The sequence below is a fragment of the Geotrypetes seraphini genome, chromosome 2, assembly GCF_902459505.1.
Source record: "Geotrypetes seraphini chromosome 2, aGeoSer1.1, whole genome shotgun sequence".
NCBI lineage: Eukaryota > Metazoa > Chordata > Amphibia > Gymnophiona > Dermophiidae > Geotrypetes > Geotrypetes seraphini.
In genome coordinates this window covers 354878974-354900586 of record NC_047085.1, presented here as the reverse complement: position 1 = coordinate 354900586, position 21613 = coordinate 354878974, and the positions used below count along the sequence as shown (strand labels likewise).

Genomic DNA, 21613 nt, shown 5'->3' with positions numbered 1-21613 from the left:
TATCTAAATAAGACTCAGAAGAATACAGTGACTTATAATATTTTAAAAATTGTTTTAATATATTTCCAATTTGAGAATGAGAATGTCCTAATTCATCCTTAATTATGCTTATTTTCTCCTTTCTTTTCTTTGCTTTTAAATAATTTGCCAATAATCTTCCAGCCTTATTTGCACTACCATAATACATCGTTTGCTGAGCAAAAATATCTTTCCTTACTAATCCAGAGGAAATTTCATTATATTCACATTTTTTTTTTAACAATAATTGAAATGTCTCTTGTTCCCATTTATTAACCAATTTTAATTCCAAATTTTTAATTTCTTTTTCCAAATTTGCAAATTGCTTTCTTATCTGTTTCTTTTTATACGCAGAATATGATATAATTTGTCCTCTCATAGTTGCTTTGAAAGCATCCCATAATATTCCAATCGACATTTCCTCTAGGTCATTAAGTCTGAAATATTCATTCATTTTTATCTGAAATTCAGTGCAAAATTTAGAATCAGCAAGCAAAGTATTATCAAACCTCCATACAGGTTTGGAATTATCTTGATCTAATAAGTTAACTTCTATCCACACACCACCATGATCAGATATTACTATTGGTTCTATGTCAGCTTTTACAACTTGCTGTACAATCTGATCTGAAACAAATATATAATCAATTCTTGAAAACGATTGATGAACATGTGAACAAAATGTAAATTCCCGATCATTAAAATGAAGAATACGCCATATATCTTTCAAATTACATGCTTGTATCAAATTTTCTAATCCCATTGATTTCATAATTCTACTAGGCTTTTTATCCATTATTGGATCTATAACAGCATTGAAATCCCCAGCCACCACTAAATTAGTAGTAGCCAGTGGTAAAACTAATTGTTGTAGAGATTTAAAGAATTCACTTTGATTCGAATTAGGTGCATATATATTTAGTAACGCCATTGTATTACTGCCCATGCTCATGTCAACAAGTACCCACCTTCCTTGAGGATCTGCCTTTACCATATTAAATGTTGCTGAACATTTTTTATTAATCAATATTGCTACTCCTGCCTTCTTTTTTACCGCTGGTGCAAATAAACATTGTTTTATCCACTTATCTGTCAGCTTCATAGACTCTGTTCCAGACAAATGTGTCTCTTGCAAGAAACATATATCTATATTTTGTTGTTTAATATATTCCAATACCTTTTTCCTTTTTATAGGGTGATTAAGGCCATTTACATTCAAAGAAAAAATTTTAAAACCCATTTTACAAATAAAATATAAAATACATATATAATCCACTCAAACATAAAATATACATTTTTTCTTTTTCCTTAAACCAATATATGAGTCTCCCTCCCTCCCCTCTTTCCCCATCCCCCCTATTCCCATCCCCCACCCTCCCCTCCCCTAACACAAATGCAAACTTCGAAACGCACATATTACTGAGCAAAAATAAACTCCCCAAAGGCAATAACATACTCATTTTTCTTTCTCTAATCTTTCAAACAACCAACACTAAATTATCCTGCAGTCAATCCATTCTTCAATACCCTAAATACCTATATTTACTATAATTCTTTATTATATACTTCCCCTCTCATTCAAATTTCCAAACATTCTTCCATCCTATACCTCTAATATATTTATAAAAGTATATACCCAATATTTCGGAAACCATTTCTTACAATATATACCCCCCCAAGATTAATATTATTATTTTATTTTATTTTATTTTTTTTTTAACCTAAGTTTCTCACAACTTCAATGGAACATACATCACTCCATCCTATAATATTCATTTTTTTTTTTTTTTTTTTAACCTTACATCAAAAGAAGGATCAAACATTTCAACCAAGCAGACCTCATATTTTTTAAAACTCTCATTAATTTTCATTGCATCTTCAATCTATTACAGTCTATTCTCCATTCTGCACAACTGTAACACTTGTACATCTTCATCCTGCTGTTTCAGTCTCTTATTCCATCTTCTTGCAGATTGCTATTTCATCTTTCTCCAATAAAGTATTTTTGCAACATCATCCTTATATCTCAGTCAATTTCAGATGCAAATTGTAAATCTAAATAATGCTCAAGTCATTTCCATCAGTCCATCTTCACATCTTCTTCTCTTTACATCAATAGTCTTTTGTATTTTTCATCTTATTATATTCTAAGTTCCCACATTTCTCCAATGCAGCATTTATGTGTCCTCATATTATCTCAGTCATGCTCAAATGCAAATTATAAATTCACATTAAGAAACCATCCAAATCTTATAATTGTTCCTCATATTTTCTTCACTTCCTATATGCTCCATCCCTCTTCTTACCTTGTCAAAATCTTCTTTTCTTCTTTTCTTATTGTCTCTTTAAAATTTTTCATTTCTTTTCTTTAAATCTTGTTTGAAATGTTGATCCCCCTTAAACCTAACTGCAACAATTTTCTAGAAAATATTTTCTCCTTTTCTATTTTTTTTCCACTTTTTCCTTCTTTATAAAATATCTTTCAATTTTCACTCAAAAATATAAACCAAAAATAATCTAAGTATATTATTTATTACATTTTCTAAATAATTTCATGAAACCATAGGCAAATTATATTGATCTAGAAATTCCTGTAATTTGCCTGCTTCTTCAAAATTATAAGTTTTATTCTCATAAGTTACCCTCATAATAGCAGGGTATATCAATCCATATCTTGCTCCCATTGCTCTCAGTTTAGGTCTTAAATCCAAAAGCTGTTTTCTTCTGTAGGCTGTAGCTTTTGCAAAGTCAGGTACTATAAAGATCTTAGAATCCTGGCATTTAAGATCCTTGTTTGTTTTAGCCAGCTTTATAATCTCTACCACCTGCTGATGTCTTAGCAGCTTAAAGATTATTGGACGGGGACCCTTCTGACTATTTGATCTTTTCATCGGTATCCGATGTGCTCTTTCTATCTCCAAAGGAAAAGAACTTTTAAATGGCAAGATCTTTGGGATAAAATTAGTCACAAATTGAATAGGATCATTCTGCTCAATCCCCTCAGGTATCCCAATCAGACGCAAATTATTCCTTCTTTCACGATTTGATAAGTCTTCAAAATCCTTTTTCAACGCCTCTATTTCTCTGTGATCTTTTTTACACACCAGCATCTCTGCCTCAGATTTCTCAGCATGCTTTTCTAACTGCTCAATTTTGAAGTCAACTGCCTGCATTCTATTTGTCAGACTCTCTATTTCCTTCTTCACATCTTTTATATTTTTAGCGTTATCACTTACTATTTCTTTAATTTTCTGAAGTTCATTCATCAAATCACTGTTATCAATTTCTTCCTGAGGCAAAGGGACCGCTGTCGGGGATACCGAATCAATTTTTGTTCTTTTTTTACTTCCTGCTCCTGAATTCACCGGATTACTTTTACTAGTTTTACCCGAAGCCATTTCTTACTTCAATTCTCTCTTTTCCTTCACTTTTCTTTAATTTTAACTGCCAAAATCTTAATAAAATTTGCCTGTCACAACAGAGCTAATCCTCTACCCAGCCATCTTCGTGCGCTGCAAAGTTCTAGCTTTTTATCCATTTTTCATATATACACACATACAATATAATCGTATTAACAACACATAAAAGTTAACCACAAAACTAAACTACACAAAGCACACTGTATGCATTTCAACATTTATTCCTACCAGAAAACAAATAACCCCATGCAAATGCAGGACCAAAAACTAAAAGTACTAATATTCACAAACAAACCCTAAGATGCAAGACTCTGCAAGCAGTACAACCCCAGAGGAAAAGAAACAAATGCATTGCTTCCTGAACAGACAGTTAGGACAGACAATTAGGGCAGATGTAAAATCACTAAATAAAAAAAAATAAAAGCATTTCCTCTACCGTTAGTGAATCGGGTCCAGGTCACAAAGGGGTCGCTAAGTGATCGGGGCTTGATCGGTGGGCTATGACAGCCACGCAGGACAAAAAGGGTAAATCAATATATGCTGTTCCCGTTGAGGAGTTACAAACAGGATGAAGAGGTGGAGAAGAGGACTACAGAGGGTATGACAAAGAGATGAAGCCATTGTTAACATGGATGTGGAGAAGTCCACTGCTTATTCCCAGCATAAGCAGCATAAAATGTTTTTTATTCTTTGGGATTTTGCCAGGTACTCGTGACCTGGGTCGGCTACTAAAGGAAACAAGACACGGTCCCCAGTATGGCAATGCTTATGTTTTATTTTGTAGGTGCTAGGAACGAACTCATGCACAAACGTCTGAGAGGTTTCAAAGTCTGGGCATTAAGGTCCCTTATAGGGCTTGTGTTTCTTTGACATCGTTTCCTGGAGAAACGCCGAACAGAAATGACAAAAAAAAGATGACCAGGGTCTTGTGCCTCGTGTAGGTACTCTTGGTTTGCAAAAGGGCAGCTCGCACCCTCTCCCACCACAACACTAATTTCCCCTCCCCAAGAGCATCTTGCATGCCAGGATATGGCAGTTTTGGCGATGAGAGCCCCCTACCCCCCTTTCTCGTCACAAGTTACAAACAGCAGGGGAAGCCGTTTGAAGAGGGTTTAAGCAGGAGTAGAGCTAACCCAGCCTCCATCCCTCCCTCCTTGGCGAAAGTGATTTCCCACTCCTCGTCCCGCTTATCGGATGGGTGGCCGGCCTGCCAGCTCCTCTCTCTGGTCTGCACGTGCCTCAATATCTTGTGCTGTCTGTCGCTGGAGCCTGGTCTGGTCAGGGCCTCACTGAGAGATGGCTGCGGAGTTTCGGTTCTACGGCGGTGCCGCCCTGTGCCGAGAAAGCGAAAGTTAAAGTGGCCGACATACCTCTTGGAAAGAGGGAGAAGGGAATGCGCTCTACTAGAAATAATTAATATGTCTGGTGGCGCTCTACTAGAAATAATTAATAGTACGTACAATATTCCCTTCCTCTTTCCAAGGCCTGGAGGGAACATAGGGACGGGGATACCGGGGTACAATGCTGGACACAGAGGGGAGGACAAGGATGCTGGAAAAGCAGGTAATGAACACTGGGAGAGGACAGACAGGGACATAGAAGACAGATGCTGGACAGGATGGAAAAGGGACACATTATGCTAGACTCCAGCTTTAACAGGAACTAACATCCCGATCCGCACTTTTTTTTTTTTTTTACAGAGTAAACATTTTTTATTGGAAATGATACATTTGGCAGTGCAGTAAGTCATTCTATTGCAGCAAAGAGGACCACAGAATCTTTTCTCCATTTGACCTGTGGACCGGCAGAAAAGTTGTGCAGACCGGCACCGGTCCATGGACCGGCGGTTGAAGAACACTGCTGTACAGTGTCTAGAGAAACTCGGAAACGGAGATGGCAATTTCTTATTATGAAATCAGGAGTAACTTTGATTGGTGGTATTTTTTTTTTCCTTAGGTATTCTTGCAAAGCTAAGAAGTTCGATCATGTAACACCCCTTCTTAAGAAAGCCCACTGGCTTCCAGTTGCCCATCGGGTAACATATGTCTGCTTACATTTAAATCTCTTCTTTCTAAAACTCCGGCTTTCATCTACAAGTTATTAATTCCTTACACCTCTAATAGAACATTAAGATCCGCTGAACAGCATTTGCTAACGTTTCCTTCCCTTAAAATTATTAATACTAGACGACAGTTGATCTTTTCAGTTACGGCCCCCCAAACTTGGAATTCTCTCCCTAGCCATTTAAGGGAAGAACCCAATATAGAAAAATTCAAAGGTAAACTGAAGAGTTTTCTCTTTAAAGATGCCTTTGTAAACTAATCATTTAATCTTTGAACTAATTTTATTTTTCTTTCTACAATTTTATTGAAGTAATTTTTTTTTAACTTCCCTTTCCTTATGTATCCCCCTTATTTGGTTCTTTAACTTGTATACAAATTGTAATTCTTACCCATCTCCTCCCTTATGTTCCTAGTTTTGTCAAATTTGTCAATAGTCTTGTTAGTCTTAGTTTTTTTTAATTTATTTATTGTATTATCCCCCTTACTTTGTAATTTTATTAACATGTACATCGCTTAGAATTTAGATTAAGCGATTAATCAAATTATTATTAAACTTGAAACTTAAACTTAAATATAAATCTGTAAAATATGTATTTTTTTATTCTATTCACTTAACTAGCTTTCTTTCTTTGAGACGTCTGGAAGGGGAGGGAATAATGATTTAAATGAATAATTTTGACTCCTAAACCCAGCAATCAGATATTTAGTTTTTCCTTTATTTAGACGTTAGTCTAATTTTCTCTATTCGCTCTTTGTATCCTTGGATCCACATTTGAGGACTTGAGATTGTTTATTCTTAAGGTTATATTTGTATTAATTTTTCCTGAGTTATGTACCTAAATTAAATCTTTTCTGTACAAGATGCTTTAAATGCTTGATAAAATGTTTAAATCTAATTTAAAAAAAAAAGTACTCTACAGCCTTAGATGCTAAGGGGCTTATAATCGAAAGAGAAAAACATCCAAAAACCGGCCTAAGTTGGCACTTGGATGAACATTGTCAAAATATGTCCAAGTGTCGATAATAAAAACGGGTTTTGGACGTATTTCTAAACGACCTAGGCCTTCATAGTGCTGCTGAACAACCAAAGCTAAACGGGGCTTTTCAGAAGGAGTGTCAAGGGCGGGAGTTGGGCGGGACGTGGGCCGGCTTAGACTTAGTCATACAACATGTAAGTTATACAGCACAGGATCGACGGAACTTGGATGTTGTGACTTAGACCATTTAAAATATGGTCTAAGTCACAAAAACCCACCTAAAGTCACCAGATAAGCACTGCAAACACATAATTAGACCCCCCCATTACCCCAGTGATCACTGACCCCCCAACCCCATAATAATCGTAATCACACCTTTACAATTCAGCCTCCAGACCATCATCACCTGGCAGCCTGGCATAGGAAAGCCTAGTCGTCCTGCACAGAGGCGGCTTAAGCCATCTTGTGGGTGGGTTAGGGACCCATGAAGAGGAGGCCCCATGCTCATAAGCCCCTGTAATCACTGCATTGATACTGAAACATGTGCACTACCCTATACACCCCGCAAAACCCTTTTTTACTGGCATATAAATGGGTTTAAGAAAGGATTGGACAATTTCCTGCTGAAAAAGGGGATAGAAGGGGATAGATAGAGGATTACTGCACAGGTCTTGGACCTGTTGGGCCGCCGCGTGAGCGGCCTGCTGGGCACGATGGACCCCAGGTCTGACCCAGCGGAGGCATTGCTTATGTTCTTATGCTCCTACAGCCATAAGGGCTCTTGGGGTGATAGATAAGTGGGTCTAGGGGATTCTAAACGTGGTTTGGGTGGCTCACCATGACCTATAAGGGAGCTGTGGTTAGAAGCCATGGCACCCTTTTTGTGAAGTTCACAGCAGTGCCCTGTAAGGTACCCCAGTATTTAGGTGCCATGTCTGGGTGCTCAGTCCATCACTTTGCAGATCCCTCCCACGTCCAACAGGGCTTGTTCTAGGTGTTTTTGAGTTGGATGAAAATGTGGTTTAAGGATGGACAATTTAGCAACTTGGACGATCAGATCGGCAGGACGTATACTTTGACGATTTTCGAAACGAAAAAAAATTTGGACGTATTTTTCGAAAATGTGTCCTAAGCTGTTTTTTACTTTTAGCGACTTGCGACATGGACGAAAACGGACTTAGACGTTCTTTTTGATTGTGCCCCTCAACGTGTTTGTCTCTAGCAGGTGATAGGTGGACCATGCAGTTTCTGAACTGGTTACTGAGGCAGCTCCTAAATCAGTTGGGAAAACTGGGTGTCAGTTGAGCAGAAAGATACCTCACTTGTGCTTTTAAGATCCAAAGTGTGAAAAAAAAAATTAAAATAAGAGGCAGTTGAATTGGACCTGGAGCAGGGATGATACTCTGAGGGTTCTTCTGCTCTATCTATTACTTTGTTTACCACAGTTGTCTTCCCCCCCCTGCCAAGGGATTTACTAATTGGGTGGGAAATTGCTTCCTCAATTCAGAACATTAAAAGAGCTTCAGACTCTGCAGATTCTTTAAAACGTTTCTGCACTTTTCATATTTTCATGCTCAACCAAAAACATTTTTATCTGATGGCATTAAGTAGTAGGACGCTGGGAAAAATGTATTGCAAAACCAGGTTGATTATGTGGAAAAGTGATGTAATTTGCTTTTGAGATATTTAATAAATAGTGTTAAAAAAAAAAGTGCAGAAACTTTTTTTTTTTTTAAGATCCTTTGTGATCCTTTGTATTTATGAAGCACACCCAGCTTAACATTGGAGCTGACCATAATTCATCTCTTTCCCCCTCCTCCTGTCCCCCCCTCCCCCCCACCGTTTTAATGGGGTACAAATTATATTGCAGTGATAAAGTAGATCAAATTGGAGGAGGGGGCTTGCACTATATGGTAGAGGGAATTGAATCAAACAAAATAAACATTCAGCTATCCAGATAATGCTTCTGAAAAATCTGTGGATGGCCCTAGTAGAGAATGACACGGTGACAAAATTCATCACCGTTCCCGTCCCCGCGGATAACCGCGGGAAATAATCCCATGTCATTTTCTAGTGTCTCTTTCAACCTCAGTCCTTCTACACCAGCATTCTTCAAAGCAAAGCTTGCGGGTCAGTGGTTGTGCCCAATTATACTCTGATTCTTCCCTCTCTCCTTAAAGAATGACATGAAGATGGTTTCCCGCGGTTATCCGCGGGGACGGGAACGGTGATGAATTTTGTCACCGTGCCATTCTCTAGGCCCTAGTCAGTTCTATGTATCCATGCAGCAGATATTGCTATTTAGATAAGCATAAAAGGCCCCATATTTAAATCTGGAGAAAAGCAAACTTATTTTTATTTATTAGGGCTTAGCTCTCAAGGTAAGTCACATTCAGGCATGGTGACCTGAGGGACTCCTGTTTTAAGAACTTTTGCTTGAATGGCTGGATTAGGTAATTGGGATGGGGTAATAAATTGGGGACCTGTAAGCAAAGACTTCCAGTATGAGAGAGTGTTTCCAGTTGAGCTGAAAGCCAAAAAAATAGGAGGAAAATTCTGGCTCCAAAATAGCTAATGGTGGAAAGTTGAGAGCAAACAAAGAGTTGAATGTTTGTTGGATTAGGCAGAAGGATATCCTGTAATCTTTCCAGTGTGTTTTGTATTCCTGTAATTTCAGTACTTGTTTACATTGGCCCTTATGTGGAGACACAGCGGCAACATGAACTTGAGAAGATTCAGCTAAGTTGATTTGTATCTTAGCAGTTTGATATTTCATTGTGACTTTCACCATTTACGAATGATTTTTTTGCGATTGAATTTTTGGGGACTTCAAGCACATCCTATATTCCCCTTTCCTTCCTACTTTGGATGCACACCTGCACTTTATATATTTTTTTCATTGGCACCAGACAATGTTTTGAAATAAGGGAAATGATGATGTACGGGGCAGGGTTTATTTAGACCTTTGGTCAGGTGTTAGTCACCTATGAATACCTGCTCAGGGCTTTTGGCCATTCATAGGGATAATTGAGCCCGTACTGAAATCCCCTTATCTGGTTGTTGAAAATCACAAGGTTAGATTTAAATTGCAGGTGCTATTCTTTTGTTGGGAATCAAAGGTTTTATTTTTTTTTTTTTTACCAATTATTTTATTTGAGTCTTTCACGGTATTGGTAATATACATTTTTTGGGTTTTTTGAAGCCCCTTCCTCTTTATAGCATCTTCAGCTTTATGAACAACCCTGTGTTTGACTTCTAGGGGCAAACATGCCATATGCTCCGCAGCCTACCAGCTATGACTTTAATGCCCCACTGAGTGAAGCGGGAGACCTGACAGAAAAATATTTTGCCATCCGAGATGTCATCGGAAAGGTGAGCTTCCACACACCCATCTTCAGTGTGCATCTACCATGTTGCTTCTCGGTATGTAGCCTTGAGATTTTCTTTCAAGGCTTGGGAACAGGTTTGGCTAGCTCAAAGACTCTAAAATTGGGTGCAGGTTACACACCTCTCTACCCCTTCTTTTTTTTTTTTTTTTTAAGTGTGAGCTATTTCTAAGCAGTGGCATAGTAATGGGGGGGGGGGCATACTGCCCTAAGCGCCTTCTTGGTGAGGGCGCTAGTAGCCCTCCTCTTCTCAGCCCTCCCTCCCCGCTCCTTCCCACCCCACCCACCTGCCACACATGCTCACCTTTTCCCTACCCTGTACCTCTTTTTAGGTTCAAACAATTTTTATTGATGCAAACACAGCAAATGCAACACCAGCGCACCCCAAAGGTGCGCAGGACAAATAATAATTAACTTCCCCTGGCATGGGCAGCATCATCGACTCACTGCCTGCGTCCGCTCTCCCGCTGATGTCCTTTCCGGGTCCAGAGCCTAAGAAGTGATGTCAGAGGGAGAGCTAACGCCAACACAGGCAGCAAGTTAGTGATGCTGCTTGTGCTAGGGAAGTTAAGAGGTATGGGGTGGGGAAAGGATGCACACCCCCCCGGACGCCTCTCACCCTCACTACACTGCTCTTAAGTTTTGCTTTTGATTCTGTCCTTTAGCTACAGTATTTTATTTATTATACGCCTAAAAAACCTAGGCAACTTACAATAAAAGCGTTCATAACATTTAAACAAACATTTAAAACAAATACCACATCATTTTCATCACCCTTAATCTATACAGGGATCCTCTATATTTATCCCACACCTTTACACCTATACAGGGATCCTGCTATATTTATTCCACACTTTTAATAATAATAATAATAATAATTTTATTCTTATATACCGCCATACCCATCGAGTTCTAGGCGGTTCACAACAATTACATTAGGATCCGCATTGACATGCCGATTTACAAACAATGTATTGGATTTACAACACCTTCCGCCGAACATGGCTGAAGAAGCGGAAGAGGGAAGGAGAGAAGGGGGAAAGCGGTCAATAGGGCCGAACGGGCTGATTTACCAGAATTTATTGGATTTACAACAACTTTAGCCGAGCTTGGCTGATGAGGAAGGAGGCGGAAGTCAGCGATCAATAAAGGGGGGAGAAGGGTCGAACGTGTGGCCGGGTGATTCCGGGGAGGGGGCGTTAAGGGGCTTGTGTGTTGAATAGATAAGTTTTGAGTGTTTTTCTGAAGTCGAGGTAAGTGGGAGCCTCAAGAATCATTTGGGCGATCCATGGGTTCATCTTGGCTGCTTGGAAGGCGAAGGTTTTGTCTAGGAATCTTTTAAGATGACAGAGCTTTAGCGAGGGGTAGGCGAACAGTTGAATTCTGCGGGATTTCCTGTTGGTGCAGTAAAGGTTAAAGAGGGGATTGATGTATCTTGGCGAGAGACCATTTACCGATTTGTAGCAGAAGCATGCGAATTTGAAGAGCACTCTGGATTCGAAAGGTAGCCAGTGAAGTTGGTGGTAGAAAGGGGTGATATGTTCCCATTTCTTTAGGCCGTAGATGAGGCGAATGGCGGTGTTTTGGATCATTTTTAGTCTTCTGGTAGTTTTCTTTGTGGAGTTCAGGTAAATAATATTACAGTAGTCTAGAATGCTGAGAATGGAGGATTGCACTAGAAGGCAGAACGAGGAGTCATTGAAGTATTTTTTGATAGTGCGGAGTTTCCAGAGTACCGCAAAGTATTTCCTGACGCTGAGGTCGGTGTGAGTTTCTAAGGATAAATGTCTGTCCAGCGTAACACCCAGGATTTTTACTGTGTTTTCAAGGGGGAAAGGCCTTCCTTTCAGTAGGATTGTGGTGTCCTTGATTTTGTCGTTGGGGGAGGCCAGAAAAAATTTTGTTTTGTCGGAATTTAGTTTCAGCCTGAATGCTAGCATCCAGAGCTCAATCTGGTTGAGTATGTTTGTAATGTAATTGAGTGTTTCAGGAGTGAGGCTGGTAAAAGGGATAGCTAATGTGATATCATCAGCATAGATGAAAAATTTGATCTTGAGGGTGTGTAGAAGGTTACCTAGGGAGGCTAGGTAGATATTGAACAGGGTGGGGGATAGAGGGGAGCCCTGCGGTACACCGCAGGTGTTTTCCCAGCTGTATGAGAAAGCGTTGTTCTGGTGTACTTTGTAGGATCTGTTTTTTAGGAACCCCTGAAACCAATTGAGGACCTGATCAGAGATACCAATGTGTGACAGACATTCAAGGAGAATGGTGTGGTCGACCAGGTCGAAGGCACTGCTTAGGTCTAGTTGTATAATCAATGCACTAGAGCCCTGACTAAAGAGTGTGTGGAGATGGTCAAGAAGGGTGGCTAAGATGGTTTCGGTGCTGTGTTCCGTGCGAAAGCCAGATTGATAGTCGCTTAGGATGTTGAATTTTTCTAGGTATGTGGAGAGTTCTACCTTTACTACCCCTTCTGCTATTTTGGTGAATAGGGGGATGCTTGCTATCGGTCTGTAGTTGGAAGGGGTGTTTGGCGATTCTTTTGCGTTTTTTAAGATGGGGGTAATCATGATATGACCTTGCTTTGGTGGGAAGATTCCTGTGGCTAGTAGGGAGTTAACCCATGTCATCATGTTTGCTTTGAAGTGGCTCGGGGCTGCTTTCATGTGTTTGGTGGGCATGTGTCTAATTTGCAGAAGGAGTGGTTGTATTTATTATAGTAGGTATTAAAGGTTTTCCAGTCAATTGTTGAGAATTGTTTCCAGCTAAGGTTTATTCTGGATCCTGGGTCTGGTTTAATTATACCCGGGTCTGAGTTAGGTGTATTAGAGTCTGGGATCCTGCTATATTTATCCCACACCTTTACACCTATACAGGGATCCTGTTATATTTATCCCACACCTTTACACCTATACAGGGATCCTGCTATATTTATCCCATACCTTTACACCTGTACAGGGATCCTGCTATATTTATCCCACACCTTTAAACCTGTTCAGGGATCCTGCTATATTTATCCCACACCTTTACACCTATACAGGGATCCTGCTATATTTATCCCACACCTTTACACCTATACAGGGATCCTGCTATATTTATCCCACACCTGTACAGGGATCCTGCTATATTTATTCCACACCTTTACACCTGTACAGGGATCCTGCTATATTTATCCCACACCTTTACACCTGTACAGGGATCCTCCTATATTTATCCCACACCATTTTGAATTCCTTTACCTTTTTTTGTCTCCACTGCCTACACTAGGAAAGGCATTCCAAGTATCCACTGCCCCTCCTGTGATATCATTTTTCTGTTGTTCCTAAGGTTTTACTTTGTAGCTTTGTCATATGTCCTCTAGTTGCATAGTTTCCCATTTTGGGAAAAACAATGCCCCTCACTGAAGAATACTAGCTCTTAATAACAAAAAATTATCTGTGTATTGTAAGGTTTAGCCCCCAAAATGTAAGGTTTTGGAGGGGTAATGTTGAAGCAAATAAGCCCAAATGATATATTGTGGCGGCCTTACAATCAATCAGGCCCCGGGTTCAGTACCCTCATTGAAAATTCAGTAGGAAGTAAAATTACGGACAATGACAGCCAGAACTGATTGCATAAAGAATATATTATGTAACATTACAGAAAAGCAATCTTTAGAAAGATACATAAGCTTTACTGGATTACAAATGTACAGAAAGAAATCGAAATAAGCTTTACAAATACAGAGTGGATACAGAGACTGTTTCTGTGCTCTTGTGAATGAGATAGAAAAGACAGCTTCCTGAATATGTGCTGTGAGGACAAAGAAAGAGAGGTAGAGAGAGGGGTGGGGGGGTTGATGTTCCAGAGAGAGAGAGGTGTTGCAGAGAAGAGGCTTTTATAGATTTGAATAAATAGAAACTATTGTATTTCCCAGTATCTTTCTGTTTATAATTTGTAAACTGTTTGTAACAATGGTTAGTTTAATTGATAAGGAATGGTAGATGGGATTAGTCTCTGCCTTCTTTGTTCCATTCAAGTAGTCTATCTAATTGATAAACAATTCAACCTGGCTGGATGCTTAATGAATGTGAATTCTGTGCAGTAGTAATTAGGGTCTATCTGCATCAACATTCCAGTCAGATTGATATAATATCCCATAGGCCTCTGCTGACATTCTTAGGCCAACTGAAAACGTTAGCTGCTAGCAATGCTAGGCTGACATGTATCTTGAAACATCTGGATCTGGGTATACCCTGAATTTGTCATACATTATCAACACATGTTTAAAGAAAACACAAAGGACCAAGTCCTCATCCATTTTCAAGGCAAAAGTCACAATAAGTATTGTAGATTCTTTCAATTCCGAATTTGAGGTCTCTAGAAGCTGTTTAATCCAGTTCACTACCTTGGGGACTCATCTTCAGGCTATTCCATTTATTCATGAGCCTTCTATGAGGAACTATAGCAAAGGCTTTGCTGAACTCCAGATAACCTCAAATGCATGTCCTTGATCTATTTCTCTAATTACCCAGTCAAATCTATCAGATTCATTTGGTATGACTTTCCTTTTGTAAAATCACCATGTTGCTTTGGATCTTGCAATCCAGTGGAATTCTAGAAAATTCTCTTAACCTTCAGTAGCATCTCATTACTTTTCTAACCACCAAGGTAAAACTTACAGCTCTGTAGTTTCCCACCTCTTCTCTGTTAACTACTTTTGTGAAGAGGAGCCACATCTGCCCCCCTCCAATCCTTGGAAACTCTCCAATCTCAAAGGTTTTATTAAATGTATAAGAGGACCTACCAGAACCTCTCTGAACAGCTTATCCAGTCCCACAGCTGTGACCACTTTCAGTTTTTCAAGACATTCATAAGCACTTTTATCAGTGAATGATGTGGTATTTATTCCATTCCTAAATATCTTTGTCAACTAACTGTAGTCCTTCTTTGGAATTTTCTTCAGTGAACACATAAAAATATTTGTGTAGCTTTTCTGCATTTTTCTCATCATTCTCCACATAGCAGTCCTCAGCATTTCTGAGTCTTAAATTTCCTTTTCTACTGTCTTGCTATTGGTTAGGAAAGGTGGAATTTAAAGTGGTTAATACGCACATATTTAACTTGCAGCTTTCCCTAATTTTTTTTACTGTTTTTTGTCTCTTGCAGTTTAAGAAGATACCCGAAGGTCCCATTCCCCCATCAACCCCCAAGTATGCCTATGGACAGATTGCTTTGGTGAAGGTAAAAGCCTCTTTGAACGTGTGAGGTATCTTCTGTCCTGCGTACCTAAAAATAAGTTCCCAACAGCATTTTTCACAATCTGAGTCTTTTTAAAGCTTTATTTAAAGGAGTTTGTTGTTTGTTTTTTTAAGTTTTTGTGGTTTTTGTTTTTTTTAAAATAGAAATACAGTAACTGCAAAAACAGGCAGTTGAATAATACAAAGCAAAAGAACTAAGAACCTTACAAAAATATTCCCCCACAAAACCCCTCCCAAGTTACCATACATTTTATATAATATTCTCATTCGGTTCATAACCACCATAATTGCTTTGCTCTCTCCATTGAATATACACATCCCAGATGGCCACTCTGAGCAGCTAATTGAGACATTAAACATATATTATCCACTTTATCCACATTATCCATGAGGTGTCTTCCAGCCTTTAGCTATTAAGATCCTTGCAGTAAAGATATGAATAGCTAACCAGCAGACCTCTTTAGAAATGTCCTTTACTGGAAAATTCATTAAACCAGCTTTCAGCCAACTTGGCATACGGTATTGAAGTACAGGGACAGGGACAGATTTTCAAATTATGGGGAACCACAAGTACAAGGGGGCACTCGGAGAAAGGGGACAGGTTTAGAACAAACGCTAGGAAGTTCTTTTTCACCCAGAGGGTGGTGGATACATGGAACGCGCTTCCGAAAGCTATGGTAAGCAGGAGCACGTTACAGGGCTTCAAAGAAGGTTTGGACAGGTTCCTAGAGGACAAAGGGATTGAGGGGTATAGATAGGAGTAGAGGTAGGTTATAGGGATAGGAGTAGAGGTAGGTTAGGTTATAGGTAGAGGTAGGTTATAGAAATAGTCAGGGACCACTGCTTAGGCAGTGGCCCTGGTGGGCCGCCGCGGGAGCGGACCGCTGGGCGAGATGGACCTCTGGTCTGCCTCAGCGGAGGCAACTTCTTATGTTCTTATGTAATCTCAAAAAGAGGTAATTGTGGACAGACCCACCAAATATGAGTAAAAGTATCCAATTGCCCACAATTACACCAACACTTTCCATCCCCAGAGTTGTATATTTTAAATAGCTCTATGGTGTATAATACTATTGATAAATAGCTTATATCCATTCTTCAGTAATGGAGTAGCAATAGTGAGTTTAAGAGGCTGCAAAATCCCTGCTTCCATTGTTCTGTGGAAGTTTTCCTAAGGCTTTTTTCCTATCTGGTGGCATATGGGGGATACAGAGGTTGTATTGGATGAAAAGAGCAGAACATAAGCATGATATTCCTTCTCCCCATCCCCCTTACTCATGCCTGTCAAAAGGGCTGTTTCTAAGGGATGGTCCTCTAGACACAGCTCTCTACAGGCCTTGTACACTATAAAATCTTTTTGAGTTGTTGATATTGAAAAATTGATCTATTATTCCCATCCATTTCTGAATACAATTCAGACTCCTCTTACTGACCTACAAATGAACTCACTCAGCTGCCCCTCACCATCTCTCTTCACTTATCTCCCCCTATGATCTCTCCCGAGAGCTCTACTCGGCTGGTAAGTCCCTCCTATCTGTGCCTCTCTCTTCAACTGCCAACTCCAGACTCTATTCCTTCTGCCTTGCTGCGCTTTATGCTTGGAACAAGCTGCCCAAATCCCTAAAGTGGGCTCCATCTCTGGCAGTTTTCAAGGCCCAGTTAAAAGCCCACCTTTTCAAGAGTTCTTTCAACTCCTAACTCCTCTCACCTTGGATTCTGCATCCCCAACCCTATATGTCATGTCTGTCTGTCCAAGTTAAATTGTAAGTGCTTCCAAGCAGGGACCAACCATCTATAAATGTAAAAAAATACAGTGCTGCTTATGCCTTTGCAGCGCTATATAAATGATTAGTAGTAATATTCCAAATTCTTCCTGTAGGTCTGAAAAGGATTTGAGGCTTCCCTCCTGCCAAATTTGGTCCAGAATACATAATGAATTAGCCGCCCACTGTTGATACGTGTCATTAGTAGCCCCCAGGACAAAACCTGTAGCGTATGGGATAGGAGTAAATTGAAAGTACAGTGGTACCTTGAATTACGAGCATAATCCGTTCCAGGAGCATGCTTGTAATCCAAAATGCTTGTTTATCAAAGCAAAGTTCCCCATAGAAAATAGTGGCAAAACCGACGATTCGTTCCAGAACCCGGGGTCTGTACCTGTCGGGTGCCGGGTGCTGCAGCGCCGTCTCCTCCGTCCGCCTCCTCCGTCTGTCATCCGAAGAAGAACCCCACAGTGCCGCTTCGAGGAGGGGATGCCTCTAATGTCCGCCAGCTGCCAGAGAACCCCGCAGTGCCTTCAGAGGAATGCCTCCTCCATCCGCCGGCCAGCCCTCCATGTCGGATGCCCCCCGCATTCTGGAGATCCCCCACCCGAGCCCACGCAGCCGAGCGCCACCCCACCCGCACACCGCACACGACACGCGCAACGCCGATGATTGACGCTGTGCGCTTTACACGCAACGCGCAGGCGGGATGGCACCCGGCCACGCAAGCCCAGACAGAGTTCCTCCAACCTGCGGAAGGCACCCGACGTGGAAGGCTGGCCGGAAGACAGAAGAGGGAGGAATCCCCCGAAGCGGCGCTTCCTGGGCTGTAAGTGCTCGTTTTTCGGGGCAGTGCTTGGTTTGCGAGTCAAAAGTTTGCTGAGTGTTTTGCTCGTCTTGCAAAACACTCGCAAACCGGGTTACTCGCAAACCGAGGTTCCACTGCTGCCTATGAAGGAAAACCCTATATCTATGATATATCCATTCTTTCAGAAGGCATTTCATATATCTATTAAGAGGGGTGTTTGTCGTAGTTTGGACAGTGAGAGCCAGGGTGAGCCAGGATATCATCCAGAGTGGCAGAGCTCCCGCCTAATGTTGCATAAAGATATCCACAGTTTATTCACTTTCTGCCACCAGTAAGAGATCCCTTGGAAGAGGGTGGTGGAATGATAAAGGCGAAAGTTAGGAACGCCCATTCCGCCAGTGTTTTTAAGTTGATATAACATCCGTCTAACCACCATGGGGGGCTTTTGCTTCCAAATAAAAGCAATAGCTTTCCTTGTCAAAGAGTGGATAAAAGCTTGTAGGGAGTGATTGGCAGGGCCATAAAGAGATATAATAACTTAGGTAATATTACCATTTTAAGTGCTTGCATTCTGCCTTCCCAAGATACATGTAAAGTATCCCATCTATCCAGCTCTTGAAATAGTTCTTGTATTTTAGCAACAAAATTTACATTATAGAGATGGTCAGGCACTCTAGTTAAGTGTACCCCCCAAGTAATGAATTGAGTCTTGTGTCTATCGGTAAGGAAATGATTGCTGAAGGCAATGTTTTCCAGGTCCTCAACATTAATGCCTAAGATTTTTGCATATTAACCCAGAATTCAGAGATTCCTTCAAATGTGCTTAGGATCCTCTGCACTGCCATAAAAGATTGTAAAGGCTTGGTCAAAGTCAGCAGAATATCGTCTGCAAAGAGCATTGATAGATAGATAGATAGATTTTTATTTTATTAATGTGCTACAGACCTCTTATCTGGGAATAACTTTTAAGACTGACAGAATTTTCTTGACTGATTTTCCTGTGATTTGGAAATGTTGCAGTTGAGCTATTAAACAAATCAAATGTTTGCTTGTTTGACATTATGGTTCCTATTCTCTATCATTCTCTCAGGACTTGATGATGCCACTTTATTTTTTAATTCAAAATGTTGCTTTAAAATACTTAACCTGAACTAGCTCTGAATATATACATTATTTATGCCACTACAGCAGCTAATCTGATCGACAAATATCTTGTTCCATACAAGGCATCCCAGATTCACAGATCATTTGATCGTAAATTGCTTACGGTCCCCTCCCTCCGAATAATAGGAACAAAAAGGCATGAAATTTTTTCAGTGGTGGCCTCGCACCTTTGGAATATCCTTCCAGCCTCCTTAAGGGAAGAGAATAACCTTGTTTGTTTCAAAGGCCTACTCAAGAGCCACCTATTTAAAGAAGTGTACAGCATATGATTTTTTTCAATCTTTTCATTTTTCAATTTCCTCAAAAAAACCCCCAAAACAAACCAAACCAAGTAGCAGTGTTCCCTTTTTTCCTATAAAACTTGTAGTTCCAACCCAGCTTCCTTCCTGTCTCATGTTTGTCTGTTAAATTGTCAAGCATGAGTACGCCATTTTTTAAATGTTTTATTTAAACTCTTTTAATTATTTTATTATTGGTGTTTGTTTTTATTTTTAGTTATGTTTTTGTTTTCTTAATTATATATTAATTTGTACCTCGCTTAGAAATTAGATAAGCGATTCAATCAAATTTTAATAAAAACTTGAAACTTGAAAACTTGTTATAGCTAAGACTTAGCTATGTACCCCTACACACACCCATGTAGTCCAGCATCTCCCCCACCAACCCTCCCTAATCCAGCATATCTTTTCTCCATTCCACTTCATTACCCTCCCTTGCCTCCCCCCATCCAGTATTTCCTTTTTTTCCCTTCTTTTCCTTTGGCCAGCATCTTCCCCTCTGTTCCCTAATCCCATAGGTCCAGCATCTCATCTTTCCTCCCCTCATTCTTCTCTTTTCTCTGCCACTGCAACTATTACCCTAACTCTTCTTGACTGCTCCAATTGTGTTGAATGCCAACACAGGATCTTTCAGTAGAGGCCGATGTTTAAACCCTGTTGTGTTCCGCTCTCCCCCTAACAGAAAATGCTATGAGGATGGTGGGACATGTCAGGAGTGCAAGCCTCTACTGAAAGGTTCTGTGCTACTCTACTGATATCCCACAGATGTTGTCATTCTAGACAGATATTCAGTCTGCCCAGTGGCAGGACCAGCCCTGATATTCCTTAAAAATAGAAATACTCTAGAGCAGTGGTTCCCAACCCTGTCCTGGAGCCACCAGGCCAATCGGGTTTTCAGGTTAGTCCTAATGAATTTGCATAAGAGAGATTTGCATATAATGGAAGTGACAGGCAAGCAAATCTGCTCCATGCATATTCATTAGGGCTATCCTGAAAACACGATTGGCCTGGTGGTCCTCCAGGACAGGATTGGAAACCACTGCTCTAGAGTAGTGGTTCTCAACCCTGTCCTGGAGGACCACCAGCCAGTCAGGTTTTCAGGATAGCCCTAATTAATATGCATGGAGCAGATTTGCTTGCCTGTCATTTCCATTATATGCAAATCTCTCTCATGCATATTCATTAGGGTTGTCCTAAAAACCCAACTGGCTAGTGGTCCTCCAGGACAGGGTTGGGAACCACTGCTCTAGAGAGCTATTATGCAAGAGTGCATACATGTGTGTAGAGGGAAAAGGGAGATAATGCAGCTTTTTAAGGTTCATTACCAGTCTAGACCTTTTTTCTTCCTTTTATCACTTTATTTGATGTGTTGCCATCTCTTCTTTACCCCGATGGCATCCCTTGCATTCAGAGTAGAGGGTCAGAAGCACAGAGGGTGCTCTAGTAGGGATTAGTTCGCTGTGAATATGAACTGACTCAAAGGAAATTTAGGGCTTTTTACCAAGCTGTGAAAGGATAACACCTGATCTTTTTTTTTTTTCTCCTTTGTCTTACAGCTGAACACTGTGGCTGAGCTCCTTGGCACACTGTGTAAGGGTGGACCAATAAAAAGCATTTATCCCCTGACGTTCGAACAAGTCAAGCAGGTTACTCTTCAGAATGTGTTCAAAACACTTGGTGCCAGCCAAGTAGTGGGTGGCTTTGAAGCTATATGATAGGGTTAAACCACGTAAATCTGCATGTTGCATAGAACAATGTTGGCAATATTTTGTCAGAATTGCATTTGACTTGTGGTGGTTTCTGCATATTTTGTTTGAGTTCAGTCCTTGTTGCACATGTAATCATTACACTCGTAATAGTATGATAGTGGTGTAATTGACAAAGAAAAAAAGGGCACTAGAGCACTAAAAAAGCAAACAAAATTCTCACAAATATTTGTAATGCAATGATAGTACCTTTACCCCATTGAGTGCGTCTTTAAAAACATCTGTTTAAACACAGGGGTATTTGAGGTCTTTTTCCTCATTCCTAAATTAGATATCGCTCATTATACTGTGTTCATTTTATAGTTTGGATTTTTACAGTTTGCTTTCACGTCTGTGTGTGATAATTAATTTATTTTGTATCATTACACTTGTGCCATTTTGGTGCAAAAAAAAACTTATCTGACCTGTGATGTGTAGCCTTGTATTCATTCAAAACTTTTTATATAAAAAAAAAATTACATCTAAATTTTTGACACACAACAAAATGAAGGCAGATACGATAAGGCCTATCTAGTCTGCCTAACTATGCCATCTACTATCCCTTAGAGATCCAATGTACTAATTCCAAGCTTTATTGAATTCAGATACTATAGGCCTTTCCCTCTGGCCTGTCCCATCCCTTCTGAAAACAGGAAGTTAATCAGAAGGGTCAGAATGGGAGAGAGGTAAAGGCCTGCTGCAGCCTGTGAGTACGTCTGCCACCGATGAAAACAAAAACTGTGAATACAGAT

General features: G+C 40.1%; 1 protein-coding gene across 1 annotated transcript in view; it reads left to right on the top strand.

The window, feature by feature from the left end:
* Positions 1-21613, top strand: part of LOC117353909 (beta-galactosidase-like) — a 164131-nt gene that overhangs the window by 94987 nt on the left and 47531 nt on the right. Inside the window, 3 exon segments of the mRNA XM_033930432.1 lie at positions 9737-9849; positions 15012-15086; positions 20673-20762. Coding sequence (XP_033786323.1) covers positions 9737-9849; positions 15012-15086; positions 20673-20762 — 278 coding nt within the window.